The 18,145-nt window shown below is 38.3% G+C and overlaps 1 protein-coding gene across 3 annotated transcripts in view; it reads left to right on the top strand.

Moving 5' to 3' along the window:
- Positions 1-18,145, top strand: part of LYN (LYN proto-oncogene, Src family tyrosine kinase) — a 52,833-nt gene that overhangs the window by 15,621 nt on the left and 19,067 nt on the right. For 2 of the 3 annotated variants that reach the window (XM_054057462.1, XM_009570447.2), the window contains exons 2-9: positions 6,402-6,538; positions 7,707-7,755; positions 7,848-7,953; positions 8,293-8,391; positions 8,498-8,601; positions 10,042-10,191; positions 11,290-11,442; positions 17,689-17,871. In XM_054057462.1, the coding sequence (XP_053913437.1) occupies positions 6,407-6,538; positions 7,707-7,755; positions 7,848-7,953; positions 8,293-8,391; positions 8,498-8,601; positions 10,042-10,191; positions 11,290-11,442; positions 17,689-17,871 (976 nt within the window). In that variant the 5' untranslated portion in view covers positions 6,402-6,406. The remainder of the gene's footprint in view (positions 1-6,401; positions 6,539-7,706; positions 7,756-7,847; positions 7,954-8,292; positions 8,392-8,497; positions 8,602-10,041; positions 10,192-11,289; positions 11,443-17,688; positions 17,872-18,145) is intronic. The other variant, XM_009570450.2, reaches the window with a different exon arrangement.

Below are 18,145 nucleotides of genomic sequence, written 5' to 3'. Positions count from 1 at the left end.
CTAGTAGCACATCTTCACTGGCACTAGGGAAATATGTGTAGAGCAGTACAGATGAGGCTTTGCTGACCTCTACCACTTCGAACTAAAATCCTCCTCTGTGTTCCTTGGAGATTGCTTTGCTACTCTGCACCATGTGATAACGGATTAGAAATGAACTCAGGTTTCGCGGGCTCCTCACAGATGTTGCTCCTTATAGTCCCAATAACAGAGCTACAGAAAATTGTTGCAACACTCAGGTACCACAGATGATGTCAAAGCAGGTCAGCGTAGAGAAGTCAGCAATAAAAGTTAAGATAAATGAATGACTTAAATTTAATTCCCCCCCCTCCTTTTTTTCATGGAATGGAATGGGAAACTTAAGCAGTTGATTGAAGTGATGCAGAAGGTTGGATGAAGGTACTGAAAAAGTAGTTGTTTGTGTCATTGGACAGAATAAGCTTACAGTTCTTTCTCCTCAGCAGTTTTAGATCCAAGCTGATCAGTCTGAGTTTGTTTGTTTTCCAAGGCACTTTGGTCTTGACCTTGAGGGTAATGCAGAGAAGTCTCACATTCACGATTATTCAGGAGATCTGTTGAAGGCAGTGTTGCCTTTGGCTTTATAACCAGTGAAGTAGCAGCAAACCAGCTGGCATTAAAGGCCACACTCAGATAAAATAGAATGAAACTGGGAAAGAGCTAAAACAGAGCATAGTAAAAATACTCTTTTCAATTTTTGAGAGAAATGCTGAAAATTAAATTATTTATCCCTCTGCTCTCTAAGTTGCTTTAAAGCGCCAGCTTTAAAACCAGTTGGGTTTTTAATATGTAGGTGTAAGCAATTGTTTCCTATTCTTTGATTCAGAAGCTTAAATATAGAGCTATGTTCAAGACTCAGAATAATTTGGGGATCTCATTTTTTTTATTTTTTTGTTTCTTTAGACTTCTTATTGTCTCTCTCTTATTTGTACTGCTAAGGAGTATTTTATATATATATGCATAAGAAGTTTTCTGGCTTAAATGAAGAGTTTACTGCTTATGTAACTTGTAACTGAAAACAAATTTATTTTATTTGTATACCTGTTAAAATACGTATGTATATGTCTGTTAAAAGCCCAAGTCACCCTGAGAATTATTTATATATATGATTACTGTCCGCTTGGACAACGGATATTTAATCGATAAAATAAACTTGTTTGTTTAATTATTTTTAAAAGTTACTCTATTATTGGAAAAGCCAAAATACCATACATTTTAGTTGTTGTTTTTGAAAAAAATCAGCATTTTCTGCAAAGTGAAGCTGCTCTAAGCTGTTGAAAGATCAGTGAGGATTTGAGAGTCATTTTCATGAAGACAGAATAGTTTGCTCAAGAAAAATCCAGACCTATTAGGTGGGTTTTTAGGAAATGGTTTCTGACGTGCACCATAAATATTGTGTGTAACAGAATCAAAGAGGGAGAATAGTTGTGACCATGAACAAAATGAAAAATGAGATTGGCTTTGTAAATGATGCAAAGGATAAGTGCTGAGAGGAAATGAATCCTCAGATGCTGCTGATGGTGTAAGGACAAGTGATGGTCACACAAATCTTGACTGCATGCAGCAGGAAGCATTGTTACTCCGGACACATGCTCTCCTGGTAGTAAAGCAAAGGCAAATAAACAGTGTTTTGGGGATAGACAGCAGCTTTTAACCCTGGAAAAATGTTGCACTAGTCCCTCATAAACTGTTTTGAAATTAGGATCCAAATGAAGCTGTAGCAAGATGAAATTCAGAGGGAAATTTCAAGGCAGATGTCTTGGTAGACATCAAAATTGGTGTCAGTGGAACAACCTGGTGCAGATGCTCTGTGTGATGTTTCTTATGGATAATCCTGTGGCTTTTTGAATCTGAACTTATATTCTTGTCACCACACTGCAGATGTTAACTCAAGTACTTCACCTTTCAGCCATGTAATAGAAAGTCCTTTTTGTTAAGGGGAGAAGCTGTTATTTTTTTATATCTCTATGAATAAAAGTTAGCAGCTACATCATACAGAGTTTCTTTTCATTAGTTGAATGTTTATCTTTCATGTCTAGAACTGTGGACAAGATAATAAGTGAAAAGATGAAAAATAATAGATCCTATATTGCAAAGCTGTTAGAATGCGAAGCATCTAAGTAGATATTGACAGCATTTCCTCTGATGTCTAAATTATCTAAATTATTTTTATCTCTGATGAGCAATAACATAATTTGTAATGATGCTGCTCCTTGTGGATTGCTCTTTACTCGCTGTATTCTCTTTCTGTCTGCACAAAAGTCTTCCTTGATACTCCTTGTGACACAGTAACAGAGACGTAAGCAAATAAACATTTTCCACTGAGTGAAATATTTTATTTATGCATGAATGAATGTCCCCCCTTCAGATTTTCCTTATGACAACAGTATAAACTGGTAAAGATGTACACTGCATACAAACTTTGTCTTTCAAAGCTTCTTTCTTCTATATGTAGTTTGCTGGGGCTGAACGTTTGTGAAGTTAACTTTGGTAATGATACTACATTTTGTATTTTGAAATCCATTGTGATGTGCATTGATTGAAACTCTCCTATTGGTGCCTGCTGTCTATACTGGCCTTATGACTCTTTACTTCGATTCTGCCCTCAAAACTGTAGGAAAGACCTGGATCAGATTTCAGTAAAAATGTATAATACTGTGCTGGAAACAAATACATCTGGCATCTCAGATGAGCCGAGCAGTCACTGAGCAGAAGCTTTTGAAACCAAGACAGTTACGTTTGCTTTGGATATAAAACTGATCTTATGGAATTTTAAATGTGCAGTCCAGAACCAGTAGCTTTACAAGAGGGCTAGCATATACAGAAATACAGGAACTCATGGCCTTTGAAGAGTTCAAAAATATTTCATTTCACGGTATCAAAAGAACATGTGCTCATTGATCCAGTTTCTAAAGCTTAAAAGCTATTTTTCAACTTTTTTTTTTTTTTATGCTTTGTCTCCATTGTCTGCCTGTAATTGATTAGAAATAACATAAAGTCAGGAAATTAAATATTAAATTATGTATCATATACTTAACTATATTGATGTATATTAAATGCTAAACATTAATTTTATATTATTGCATATTTTTCACTTTGATTTTTGAAACAATTTAAGAGGTTTGTTTTATAAAGAAGCTGAAAGTCTTAGCATGTGTCTACTTTAGCACTTCAGTTAGATTGAGATCCCACTCCTCAAGCGGTTGCCCCCACTTGCTAAGCTGTAGTTGGTGGTGTGTAGTAGACTCTAGGTGCAAGAACAGGATTGCTTTAGGAACATGCAGTGCAGGGCTTACCTTTAAATAAACCCTTGCTATGGTCTTGCTCCTACTGAATTTTCAGTCCTTGGGGCTATACTTGAGTGAACGAGGCAATAACTCCCATTGAAGCAGGTATGGGCTTCAGCATAAACTGTTGGGACTATGTGCTAATGTAGACCTAGGTAAGTAATGTGAGGACTACAAACTTCCATCTCCATGAGAAAAAAAAAAACAGTGCTTAATGATGAGGCTCAGAGTCTTGTCTTTGTTTGATGCTATCACACGTATTATCTCACATACTGTACTTGTGTAATTTTACGTGACTTCGAGTGGGCTTCTGTGGGATCACAGAGAACCTGCACATTGGCTTTACTGATCCATTGTTGTTATTGTCGCGAACAAATGCTAACCTTGAGCTTACCAACACAACCTCACAGCAGGCTTAAGTTACAGCTGTTCTTGTGCTTTAAACTGCAGAAAAAAATCTGAGTAAAACTGCTTTTCTCTGAGCTTACATTGGCACTGGGCAGGCTTCAGTCTTAGAAAATGTCTTCATCTTTCTTAACAGCGACAGGAAAAAAGACTTTTGGCTGACAATTTAGGTCAAATTACCTTATGTCCTCAACTTCAGCTGTTTGTTCTGTAAAAGCAGAATTATTCAAGACCGAAAGGTTAGCACTTAGGTGGCTAAATACCTGATCTTGCAGATACAACAGGTAATTAAACACTGGGCTTCCTGATATCTAGTGTGAGCATGCAAACACCAGCTTGCTTCTGGGTGTGTTGAAATTTCCCATGAACCATTTTGCTATGGTCTCACTCATATACCCGCGATTGTGAATAAATAAATAAAAATCTCCATATTTTGAAACAACTAATGTGTAACCAATGTAGACCTGAGAATTTGGAAAAAAAATTTAATGGGTGTTCTCGTAAACTAAAATCAAGCATTAAAGATACGTTTTTGAAGGGGAGATCCCAGCTGAAGGTGTCCCTCAGTGCCTCCAAAAGAGTATGGGAACGCTGAAATACTGATACACAAAAAAGGTAACTGTATTCTCCGACCCTGTAGGAGAGTGATGCCTGGTCAGTGCCTATTGATTTTCTGTACAATTCCATTTATTTTTAATTCAAGAGAAGGTGAGAAGGAGAACAATGAGTTCTCATGCTGCTTTTAAACCAGTATCACAGTTTACTGCATCACTGCTGAAATTTTACAGACACCCAAGATTTGTTTGCAATAGGCGACAGATAATTTGCAGAAAGGGAGGGAGAGAAGATACAGTCCTCTCATGTTTAGGGGGAAATATTCAGTCTATGGATAGCACAGTGCATCTGTCATGATGTGGTACTTCTTCAACAGCAGAATGTGAGGTTAAATTAAGGCAATGTGGGAAACTGAGACCTACCAAGTGGGAGTGCTTGTGGCCTTGGTTCAGTGTTATAGTCAGTTAAGACTATAGACCCTACCTACAGAGGAAGGGTGTTTAAGGTATCATCTCACTGAAATAGTTGTGTCTGCAAGAGGGACACCTCTACTACTTTAGCTGTTTACCATGATGACCTTTTCTGTCCTGGAGATGAAGGTAAAAGGGAGGTGTGATATAGGTTGTTATAATCTACTCTAGCTTCTCCAGCTGTGTTTTAGTCAGTGCTCATTTACTTGAGCTTGTATATGCACCGAGTTCTTATTTTAGGTTTTACATTTTTCTTCAAAGAACTGGCTTTAAAGACTAATTAGGGCGGGGGCGTGAGAGGGTGTGCCTGCAAGGGAAAATCTGACTGTGAACCCAGCGTTAGAGCACTGACCTCAAAGGAGGGAAAGAGGAAGGAAGAAGAGGTTTGAATAGCATTCACAGTGGATTCTGTGAAGAGTAAGTATGATTACTCTCCTCTAAGGGAGGAATATAAAGATAATGTTGTGTGTGTGCTTGCTGAAGTACTAAGTAATTACATCATAGGATTAGCAGTCAGATTCCAGTCATGTAGATGCTAACGGCTGTATCTCATCTGATTTAGCATCCTGAGAAAAGGATTATCCTTCAAAATTTTATTGAAGAAGAAATACTTGTGTGGTGATTTGCTGTCACTGATACACACATTGGCTATTTTAGACTGCTGTAGTAGCAGACCTGTTTGAACAAGGAGAACCTTTAGTGAAAGTCACAATAGCAGTTTATTTGCCATGAGGCTGGGACTGCACAAGTCATCAGCCTCACGCGACATGGGGATTTGAGTCAAACTGGGCTCCCTGTTAGACTGGCCTATGTAAAGTGAAGTGGGGAGATACAGGCATTGCTAACTCCAGCTGCAGCTCTTGCCATCTGGACTGGAGTTTTTTCCTACATCTCTCAAAGTACCCTCTTCTCTAGAACATACAGAAATAAGTTTTCTCTACAGTAATTGTATTTTTCTTATGTCCATTCTAAAGCTCACAGAAGTAGCAGAAATATGTAAGGGACTGGGGGGTGCAAATCAGGGGGAAAAGATGATAAGTCTGAAAATGCTGAAATGGTAAATAACTTTTTTGAAATATTTACTTGATCTGTGCATCAAGACAAGAAGTAATTTCTGTCCTTTGCAGCTGAAAAGAGCTCTTTCAGTATGCGTTGGGGTTGTTTAGCCTGGAGAAGAGGAGGCTGAGGGGAGACCTTATTACTCTTTACAAGTACCTGAAAGGAGGTTGTGGAGAGGAGGGAGCTGGGCTCTTCTCTCAAGTGACAGAGGACAGGACAAGGGGGAATGGCCTGAAGCTCCACCAGGGGAGGTTCAGGCTGGATATCAGAAAAAAATTCTTCATGGACAGAGTCATCAGGCACTGGAACAGGCTGCCCAAGGAGGTGGTTGAGTCACCTTCCCTGGAGGTGTTTAAGGGACGGGTGGATGAAGTGCTTAGGGACGTGGTTTAAGGGACTGTTAAGAATAGTTGGACTCGATGATCCAGTGGGTCCTTTCCAACCTGGTGATTCTATGATTCTATGTGTTCCTAACCTTCAGCGGTTCTCCCTGTGAACTGTTGTGTATGAAGAAGAAGCCTGCTTTTGCTGTGTAGCCCAGATGATTGCATGGGAAACAGCTTGGTTTATGGCATAATGTTTTTGTTTAATACCTTTTTTATTCCAACAGGAAATATGGGATGTATAAAATCAAAAAGGAAAGAGAATCTGCATGGAGATGGGCTAGATTTGAAGAATCAACCAGTACGTAAAACTGAACGAACTATTTATGTGAGGGATCCAACGTCCAATAAACAGCAAAGGCCAGTAAGTAGATAGTCTCAGGGAAGAATTCCAGTAGCAAGATCAAAGCATGACTGGCATAACTTAAATTTCAATGCAAAGCCCATGCATGAAGAAATCTAAATAATCATTAGTCCACAATTGGACTTTTAGTGTTGTGCAGTCCACCCTTAACAAATAGGCGCTTAAAGAAATAAAAAATAAAAATTGGCAGTTTGTTATTTTATTACTTTATGTTTGTCATAGTTTTCTGCATGAAAATGGTAACCTTTGGCAATGTTCGATCTAGACGTAGTTACTTCTGTAAAAGAATGCTAGGTGACCTCAGAAAACCTGAAGTAGTTTTAGAACAATTTTTAAAAGCATCGGCTCTGAGTTTCTAATAGCTATGGGATCCAGGTATTGATTATTCTATTTAAAGAGGAGGGCAATTCTTTACCAGCTCTCGTCAACTTTTCTTTCACTCACAGACGGCCGCTACTCGACCTTGCACAAGGTCGGTAAGTAAAGCCAGGAGGGGTGCAGTGCTGAAGGCAGCCACGCTGTGCTGCAGGAGGGACAAGCTAAAGGGAGTTCTGTGTGTGCTGCCTGGCAATAGAAAGGAAGGGCAGCATTTGGGTTTACCTTTTTACAGATTAGTTGTTACCTTTTCTCCCCACCCTCTCTACAATACTGGGGAAACCACGTTTCCTGACTGCCCTTATTTGAGGGCTGTACTCTCTGCAGGTGTGAAAGACACCCTTCTCTCTCTTCTCATCAGTTGACACAGTGGATTCAGCATGGTCTCAGTCAACATATACACATAATAAACTAACATTATTTCTTTTTCAATTGCTATTTTTTTTTTCTTAGCAACTTAATTGTGCTTGTAGTTCTTTAGCGTAACAGCTACATGTTAATAACCGTAACGTTAAAGTGCCTTGCTTAAAGCCCCTTCAGCAGTAGTTAGAAAGCTGTGGTCTTTTCCCCACAGCTTGTGTCACACCTTCCCAAGGTCTAAGCTGTCCAATTCAAACTCTAGTGGAGGCTTATTGTATTTTTATGTTGTAATTCACTTTTGAAGAATGGGAAAATGTTGGAGCATTTCCTTTTAAGACATATGATACCAAAACAACCTAATAATATGTAATTGTAATGTAAGATTGTCACAAAAGATCCGAAACTGCTTAATTAAAGATATATTTTATCGTAGGCAAATGCAGAAGCACAGCTTTTACCAGGACAGAGATTTGTCAGTGAAGGTATGTTTTCATAGGACTCTTACTGCTGTGTGCTGTGCCCGTGTCAGCCTGCAAAGTAACACAAGTGTGCCTTTGGCTTTCTACCTTTGTAGAAACAGAGGAGCATGGACACATTGTGGTAGCTTTGTATCCCTATGATGGCATTCACGAAGATGACTTGTCCTTCAAAAAAGGAGAAAAATTGAAAGTTATTGAGGAGTAAGTATGATTGTATTGTAGTTTTTCTTTGGACTCATCTAATTCTCCTTATAGGTTTTTGATATCCTACTCATAACATGAGTGTATTAATGGTAGGAGAGCTCTCTTACACGTGAAAATACACATGCATGTGGAGCTGTTGGTAGAACTTGTCAGCTGCCCTTAACATCAACCAAACATTGATCTTATGGAGCCAATGGCTTTTCAGGTGCTTTGAGGTTGGAGAAAAGATGCTTCTTCTGTCTGTAGCACAGGCAAAGGTCTCAGCACAGTAGAACCCAAATAATACTTTATAATTTTCATTTCCTGTAAATACTACTGTCTTTTTCTGTTTTTCAGGCTGGGAGAATGGTGGAAAGCAAAATCTCTCACAACAAGGAAGGAAGGCTTCATTCCCAGCAACTACGTAGCAAAAGTAAACACCTTGGAAACGGAAGAGTAAGTTCTCCCAGGCTCTAAATACGGGGAAACTTCTTCATGCTGGTGTTGTAGCATTTGTGGGTTGGGGAGAGAAGGGGTTCTAACTCTTTGAAATGCTTTTCAGATGGTTCTTCAAAGACATAACCCGAAAAGATGCTGAAAGACAACTTCTGGCTCCTGGAAATAGTCCTGGAGCTTTTCTTATCAGGGAAAGTGAAACATTAAAAGGTAGGTTTTGGGATGGGTTACTTTGGAATTTATAGCTGAGTTAAAACTGTATTGCTAACCTTCACAAAAGTTGGCATCAAGTGGCACTTGGTGTGGAGTAGTCCTAGAGTATCCCATTGTGTGGATTTTCTACATTTCCATAGGAGTGAGAAGTATGAGAAAATCACCAGAAAAAGAGACAAGAGAGTTACAAGTTAACACCCAAAGCTGAGACAGGAAAAAAAAAAAAACACTTATGTTTGTGTTCGTGAATACACTGAAAGAAGGAGGAATGAATGGAGAGATCTTTTTGCTTCCTAACATTTGTGATTCCTTTAATGAAGGAAGATTCCTTTATTGTTTCATTTGAAACAGTAGATGTTGCATTTTGTAGTCCTCCCTTATAGGGTCTGTATCCATTGCTACAAGTATTAGAAAGTAGTGCGTAATGAGGGTTTACACTTCTGCACTGTAGCGTGGTTATTTTACAAAAGCTTTTTGGTAAAGGTTTCTGCTGCAGGCAGAAAAGCTTAGTGAAGTCTCCATACATATTGGCTGGGACTTTCAGAAGAGCATGAGAGGTTCTGCCCCAGCATCTGAACTCTGACAGCAACCTGACTGGATTCTCCATCTGGATACTCCTGTGTCCTCCAGAGGAAGATGCATGAATCCCTTCAGCTAATTTTATGACTGTCCTCTCCACAGGGATGTTTTTTCTAGCCCTAACACTGCAGATTGCTGTTTAGGTAGCTCTCCATTATGGGCCCATACTGCTGTTTCTGTGCTCTCAAATGAAGATAGGCAAAGTACCCTCAAAATCTTTCTGTTACTGCATCTGTGTGTGGGGAGAAAGAAGGGGTTGAGGTGGTTTCTTAGCCTTGAAAATGGGCAACAAGACAAGACAAGAGTTGCATGAGTGGAAGAAATTAAGAGCTCGCTCTATAGTTTAAGGTAGATGCTCTGCTGCCCCTTCTTAAATTCCAGCTGAGGTTATGCTCCCAGGGACTAGCAGCAGATCTTCCCTCCCTACTATTTGCCTCAATCCATCTACAAGCTATGCTTGTGTCTTCCTTTCCTGAAATGGTGATCTTTGAATTTCAGCTTCTGTCTGATACAGAAGCTGGCGACCTCTGACAGGCCTGGCCTTGCTTTCCCTGCCCTTTCCACACAAACCAGGGGGACTTTCTGCAGAAGTGGGTGTTGGACGCAGAGCTGTCTGACTTATGGGACTCCTAACTTTGTTGAATAAGATTGAAAAAGAAAGTGTGACTGTAAGCATTTTTGTGACCAGTTCAGGACCAGCTGTTGGCTAACTTCCTCCTGTTTATTACAAAATGCTTTTTGAGGAAATAAGGGAGAAAAAAGAAAACAGACAAAAAAGTTGATTTTGTTAGGCTCAACTGTATATGTGTGGATGCTATAAACTTTTGCTGTCAATAATAATTCTTTCTTTATCCACAGGCAGCTATTCTCTCTCCATAAGAGACTATGATCCACAGCATGGCGATGTTATTAAGCACTACAAAATTAGGAGTCTAGATAATGGAGGATTTTACATCTCTCCAAGAATAACTTTTCCCAGCATCAATGATATGATCAAACATTATCAAAGTAAGTTAAATCGGACAGTGAATTACTTAATAGAAAAAAAACCATTGTTTCCAGTGAAGGAAAATAAATGCTTTCTTGTTTTGTTTCAAGCCTTTTCATTTATTTTTTCTCTAAATAACCCAGGTGTGTATGTTATCAAAGATAAAGTAAAACTCCTTGGAATCCAGGTATCATTATGATAATCAGACTTAGTGCTACTTTGTCTTTGGCATATCATTGTGAAATAAAGAATAGCTTTATAACACACTTCATCAAAGTTACGATGATGTGAAGCTATAATAAGAATTGCCTGCATAGTAAATAAATTAATTTTGTATTTGGGACTAAGTTTGTATTCACAGTTAGCAGAAATACACATAGATGGAGAACAGAGAAGTTTCTACCTATGTTCTAGCCACAAAAAAGACTTTTCATTTTGCATAATCTCCTGTTCCAAAAGCTCCAAAAGACATTGGGGTTTTTTTTCAGTCTTGTAACAGGGAAGACAGAGAAGATGAAAAATCTAAGACAGAAAATCACGTAGTGATTTTTCGAAGACATGCTGTTGACTTGACCATGAGATTTCTCTGCGTTGTTAGACTTTTATGGTAATTCCTTGGTACATCTGGAAAATCTGAGAACTGTTGACATTTTAATTAAAGTTATAGCTGGTCAGTGTCTGGAGAAAAAATAATGGTGACCTACTTATGCTTGCATGCACATGTGTCTGAAATCATGCTGCAAGAAAACGTAATGACAAATTCATAATACAGGTCCCAGGCCTGACTCTAGTGTTTATCTTCATCATCATACTGTCAGTAATCAGATCTTGTATTTATTTGGTAGAAATTGTACTAAAAGCTCTTAACAATCTGATAGTAACCAGATGCGTGTGGTATTTCTGTATTAAATTTATCTCCAAATACCAAATTTCAGTTCAGAGGTGCTTAAAGTTATGTGAAAGCACCAGAAATGCTACATTTTCATCAAAGCACCTGATTATTTTGAACATTATTTTAAGCTGGTTAGTGCACACCTGGAATTAAGTAGTGTTTGTGTCAAGTTCTGAGACATAGAAGTGTAATGGATTTTGTCTTTTGTTTTTCCTTTGAAAACCAGAGCAATCAGATGGCTTATGCAGAAAGTTGGAAAAAGCTTGTATTAGTCCCAAGCCTCAAAAACCATGGGATAAAGATGCGTGGGAAATTCCACGGGAATCAATTAAATTAGTGAAAAAACTTGGAGCTGGTCAATTTGGAGAAGTCTGGATGGGTAAGTTTATTCCTTTGAAATGAGTACTTAAGTCTGCTGAAAGAAGTGTCATTTCAGAGTCACTCAGAAATACAGTGGACATGAACATGGTTGGATATATTTGTAAAACAGAATAATAGGGAACCTTCTTACAAGAAAAGAGGGTTTGTAAGGAGGAAGATACCTGACAGAAACATAGAACAAATCCTTTGGTGCCTTACAAGGAAAAAAAAAGTGAGTAAGCACTGTAATTTAGAAGGTCAAAAACAACAGGGGTTTTTTTGGTTGTGTTTTGTGAGGGAAGTAGAAGGTTATGCTAAGATGTGACTCCGATTCTCAAAACTGATGGGCCTCTCAGAACTTTGTTTCAAATCAGAAAGTGATAAAGAACATGAAATAAAAAGAAATCATGTCTTTTAGTGAATTATGTATAGAGTTTTCATTCTCATTTGGTGACGAGGACACTGCAAACTAATGCATGAGACTGCTGTACTGGGTGTACAATACACCACCATTGTCTGCCAGCTTGCTGCTCAGAAGGCAAGTGAAAGCTTATGTAGTAAGTTGCACTTTACCTTGAATTATCATGCAAGTCCCCAAGAATGAAAGTGTCATAAGACTTACAAGTTGTAAATGTTAGTATATACTCAGCAAAAAATGATAGTGTTCATTTTTGACTATGCTTACTTTTGCTTATAAACATCATTCTTTATCATCACAAGAAGAGACAAGGGGCTATGACCACTATCGAATCATAGTCTGTAGAAATTATTTAATCATCTTGCTCTCGAAATGCTCTCTCTTCAGGCATTTGAGTATTCTTTTGGGTTCATTCCTGTGCATTCTGTGTATTATTCATACTTACACACTTGTTACCAGTTACTGTCTAATTTGAGGTAAATTGTATATTCTTCAGGCCATATAATTCTCTTAACCCCTCCCTGCATCTCCTTTTTGGATTTTAGATAGTAATAAAATTGTTACAGTTACAATAATAATTGATATTATTATTACTATTATTATTTTGTTGCTGTTGTTATTTATTATTGTTGTAGTTATTGTTACTATAATTAAGGAAGATTATATAGGCAGGGCATTTCTGAGCAACTTAAAAGTGTATCCCAAAGCTTACTAGAAGGCAGAAATCTATGAACTATGAAGGGGGCTCTGATGACCCACAGGAGTGCATTGGTCTGATGGGAATGTCATTGCTTTGAATCTATGCTCTTATCTAGAAAAATAAAGCACAAACTGGTGCTGTTTGAGAGGCAAATTCCATACACACCTACAGTGTCAATCAGGAAGTTCTAGTTCAGTCATAGGTGCATTTTTTTAATATAAATTATGTGAAAAATGCAAGCACACATTTCTATAATATAATGTGGTCAAAATCAGCCTTATGAGAACAGGCTTAAGAAACCCTCTAGCTATGATATACATGAGTGACAATTAATGTACTTGTTAAGACAAGTATCAGCCATTGTGCATTTTTTTCTGTCTAATAAACCAGGGCAAGACATGTTTAAGTGGCACTAGGATGCTATGAAAGACTTTGTGGCAGTCTTTCACCTGCTTGAAAATGTAGATCATTTTGGGAAGTGACTACTTCTGCACACACAAGCACAAAGGCATAAAAATTTAAAAGGGTGTTTCTGGTTCAAGATGTTTCCTCTTGCTTGTGTCTTTAACGTCTAAACTGGCTCTAACCCCTGCATCTGAATTGCTGCACTGTGAGAAAAATTAATGTACTGTGAAAGCAATTGTTCTGTTTTCCTTTCTCTGCTTCCTTTCTGAAATGAGAGAAGCTGATTTGCATGGTGCAGGTCTTCTCAAATGAGGAGCATGGTTAATCTTAGAAGCAAGGAAGTTCAAGCTAGAAAAGACTTATTAGGTCATCTGTGCAGTGCAGGGTATCAACAAACTGTGTATTTTAATGATTAACCAGGAGCGTCAGGATTTATGTAGAGGTACTGAGAAATAACCTAGTTGATATGCTCTCTCCTTATATAGAACAAAATATTTTTTTTCAGGCACAGTATGAATTAGGAATATTGTTCTGTGATTTAATTACTAAATAATTTTCTTCTTGGTAAAGGATACTTAGAATCTTGGTTTCAGTGTCCCATTCAGAGGAAATGGGAGAGATACAGCACTGCTGGAGAGACTCCAGTGAAGGGTCACAAAGATGATTAAATGCCTGGAGCATCTCTCCTGTGAAGAAAGGCTGAGGGGGCTGGGACTGTTCAGCCTGAAGAGGAGAAGGCTTTAGGGGATCTTAATTTATATAAATACTTGCAGGAGGGATGCAAAGAGGATAGAGCCGGGTTCTTTTCAGTGGTGCCCAGTGGCAAGACCAGAGGCAGTTCCTCTGAGCCCTTTTTCACTGTAAGGGTGACCAAGCCCTGGCACAGTGTGCCCAGGGAGGTTGTGGATATCTCCCTCCTTGGAGATATCCAACAGCCAATCACATGCCTTCCAGAAGTCCCTTCCAACCTCAACCCTTCTTTGATTCTTTGATTCTATGGTATATAGGAAGATAGAGATAGTACTGTTACTGCAATGGGAAGATATGCCAGCGTATCTTTTATAGTCTTTTCTTTTTAGCTTGTTTGTAAGTACTCTTTGGACTTCCAAGTTGACATCTTCCTCTTGCACATTTTGGAAGGAGTTAGCTTGTGTTAGGGGAGGACTAAGAAAACCTTAGGAACAAAAAGCAGACTCCCTTAACCCACAAGTACTGGGCTGTGCTCCTGTGTGACATGTGCAGAGAATCTTTGTCACATACAAAGTGAGCTGGCAAATCTCTTCCAGATCTGAAGAGCTTATTTTACACAGAGATAACTTGCTATAAAGGACTATCAATTTTCCAGTTTTGTCTATCACTGCAAGCACATTTAATTTCTTTCTTCATTACAGCTGTGTGTAATTTTATGTATTTTCTATAGACTTTTTGTTTTCAGGCTACTAAGTTATTGTTTATTTGTGTGTTCTGACTGTTAGCTGTGCTGACATGATAGGTGAAAACATGTCAGAGTTGTGTTCACATCTTATGCACTACACCGTGGAAGCAGTAAGAAAGCTGCGTCCTATGCTTTCTGCCTTCACATTTAATGGGCTGTATGGAGATAAGTTAGACAGAGCTACTGTTGCATTCCTCTGTTCTTCAGCTGAGTGATGGCTGTAGGTGGTGAAGGAGTAGTTATGTGCTGACACGCCATAGGATGCAGAGAAGCTGATGTTCCTTAGTCTCTTCCCCCGTAACTTCTGCCATCTTAATGGCCTGAGGCATCATCTGCCTTCTATAACTCCTTAGCTCAAACAAGTTATTCCCACTATAACCTTGCAGGGAATTCTATGAAAGCAGCGGAAGGAGAAAGCTGCATCTTATAGGCTTGTTGACAAAGTTGTTCATCTTCAGTCTTGGAGATCTGGTCAGAAACGGTAGTCTTGACGGCATTACTGTCTGTTAAAAATTCATGTCACTGCTTGGCCCAATTAAGCCCATAAAAGAATCTGAGGGCAACCTGACTGTCCAAGATATTACTCTGTCAAAGTAATGATAATCAATTCAAAAATAAATACCTGAAACACTAACAGTTTTGGAGGATTCAGTTCTAACATGTAGAGAAGAACATGTCTCTGTGTAAGACACTATCACATTCCTCAGACTTGTATGCTATTGCTCGCATCACGTTTAATTTTTAACAGAAGTCTAAACACCAGAGAGATTTTTGTCCTGCCGTGATGTGAAAGGGTTTTTGACCATGGAGTTCAGTGCACCTGGGCAGCTTCTTTAGTGATGTGATGAACCAGAGCAGCACTGCAAGAGCAGAGTCTATGTTTTATGCATTTTTGTTCCTAGCATGCACTGGTATGATGCGAAACGTAGTGCTCTGTGATATTAATAATCCATGAAGAGGATTCTCAGGCAGGGCTAAGAGGAAAGTTAACAAGCCAAATGGAGCCATTATAGTGTATTTTATTAATGACACACATTTTGCTTGCATCTCAGGTGTAAAAGATTCTCTCGTTCGGTAACCCCCAAATCAGAATATAAGTAATACACATTTTGGAAGTGTATTTTCTTATGCAGCTGTAGAAAAATCGGAGTAAATCATACTGCAGAAATACAGTTATGAAAATAAAAGGCATCTAAATGGAGCAAAAACCCCTTGCTAGTACATCTCATCAGTATCAGAAATGGATTTTTACAGTACATACATGAGCTGAATGTTAGTTGCAGAGAATCCTAGTTTTATGTCAAGTGTTCTAGATGTAAGCAAGAATTTCATTGCTTACCTATCTTTTTTAATTCATGTTTAAGTTGCAAACAGACCATATGTTCATTCCTATCATATGGCAAGGAATGCCATGACACAGCAAGTGCTGGGTTTACACCCGGGGTCAGATTCAGTTCAACCAAGGCAGATGTCAGTGAAGGGTTCAGAGCCCAAGGTACTATACGAAGTGGGAGCGATGCAGTGCTGCAGGCACCCCTTTCCACAGCTCCCTGTGTGTCACTGGAATCCTTCTGTGATGCAGATTGAACATTACATTTGCTGTCACTGAAGCGCTTTGAGGTCACCAGTTTTCCCCCTGCCTGCATAAATCCTGCAGTTTCTTACCTGAACAGTAAGACTGTAACTGCAAATTAGATGATCCTTAAGGAAGATACCACAGATCTGCTCCAGATCTTATGTGGTCCTCAGCCCAAATCTAGCTAATGCTGATTTTACTGATAACGAGTGAGCAAGAGAGGTGACAAATTGGTGTTGCCAAACTATTAAGCCTCCATCTTTTACAGACACCTTTGTGTGTGCTCATAGAATTCATGACCGCCTTCCCTCAGTGTTCTGGTATCCAGTCCCTCCCAATATCCAATTAAATAAATGGAAGTGAGAGAGATCAGGGTCAATTACCTCTACTGCTCTCATCAGCTAATTTGCTTTGCGTTCTACCACCTGAGGATCAGACTATTTTCCTGCCAAAAACATCAGTATGGGTGAGGAGTTGCGATAACATAAAATTTCTGTTAACAGAATCCTAGTTTGATGGATCTCTTTAGTGAATGTAAAATACTGTTACATTATTAATGCTAGAATTACTTCACAGAAGTAACGATATTAATTGGTATGTTCAGTAGAGTATTCAACAAATTAGGAGTAGAACTAGTGCTCTGCTTCAGGGTAGGGAATGGAATGGTAGAGAGAATACAAATAACTTTCTGATTCTTAAGCAGAAAGAAATACTTTTCACATCTGTTTTTCTGATAAACATTAATTGTATACTTGAACTTTAACAGCAGATTTGACCTGTAGTTGTAATTTCTTATTATTAGATCATCTATAAGTATATCTTTTTTATGCTTTGAGCTGTCAATGTTTGGAAAAATATGTTGAATAATAATGCAAATGGATATTTTATAACAGACGTAGCTTTTCTCAGACAATGTTACTTATTTAGAAAGAGAAGAATGGGAGAAGATGCAATGGTTAAAGAAGTCCCTTACGATCTGGAAATTAGTTCCTTGTCACTGATTTATTTTGTTTAGATGATACATAATATAAGGAAATTGTGGGCTCCAATTTAGAGGTGTATCCATTGTGATAATACTGTCTGGATTGTTGGTGAACAAGTAAATGGGGATATTTCATGGAGCCGTGAAAGTTTTACCTCTTCAGAGAAATACTTTTGCAATGTTGAAACAGGTATGGTGGGAGACAAGAGTTGCATTTATATCCTTCTCTTTTTCTGTCTCTTTTTTTTTTCCTTAAATTTATTTTATTTCTCAAATTATATGCCTTCACAAGATGCTCACTAGGATCGGTGCTAGCTACTCTATTTTTCTAAGAATTATAAGCATGAGAGTGGCATGCATAAAACGGTTATAATGGTGGTATTTCAAGATACTCCACAATCTTGCAAGCAATCCATTAGATTCTGAAACAATTTATGTGGACTCTCGTTAAAACATCTCTTGACTGAGTATTTTATCGGCTACTTGTAAATGAAAACTTGGTACGAAGTAAGATAATTTGCTTGCTTTATTTTTTTTTTCGGATAACTCATTTCTAAACAATGGGCAAAAGATCACAGCAATGTTGTATCATAAAAAGGAATTCTAGTGTAAATATTTGTGCTACATCTGGCACTTCCTCTTAGCTATTACTGGAATTCAACCTCACCTGCTTTATAAATTCCTAGTAGTCGGGGTGCTGTGAGGCGCGGAGTGACTTCAAGTGCACTGATTGTATTTCCCCCTTGTAGGTTACTATCATAATAGTACAAAAGTGGCTGTGAAGACTCTGAAGCCTGGAACAATGTCTGTGCAAGCCTTCCTGGAGGAAGCCAACCTCATGAAAACACTTCAGCATGATAAGCTCGTCAGGCTTTATGCTGTAGTGACAAAAGAAGAACCTATTTATATTATAACAGAGTTCATGGCTAAAGGTGAGAGAAACTTTGTATCTTCAAGCAGTGTTTTCATAAACTCTTCTGCTTCTCCCAAATCAGTCCTTTTTTTTTTTTTAAAAAAAAAAAAGGAATAAAAAAGGAAAATGTGAGATTTTAGCATTTTTCTTTTTTAATGGCCTGATATTAAATGATGGAGCACCGATCCTAAAGGGCTGAGACTTCAATTTTATGATTCATTGCTGCATTTGTGAAATAAATTATTTTTACAGTTTTCTTAAACATAGCATTTTTAATTGTTTCAGATGCAGAA

This window comes from Cuculus canorus, chromosome 2 (genome assembly GCF_017976375.1).
Source record: "Cuculus canorus isolate bCucCan1 chromosome 2, bCucCan1.pri, whole genome shotgun sequence".
NCBI classification, from domain to species: Eukaryota; Metazoa; Chordata; class Aves; order Cuculiformes; family Cuculidae; genus Cuculus; species Cuculus canorus.
This window is presented reverse-complemented; position numbering and strand designations above follow the sequence as displayed.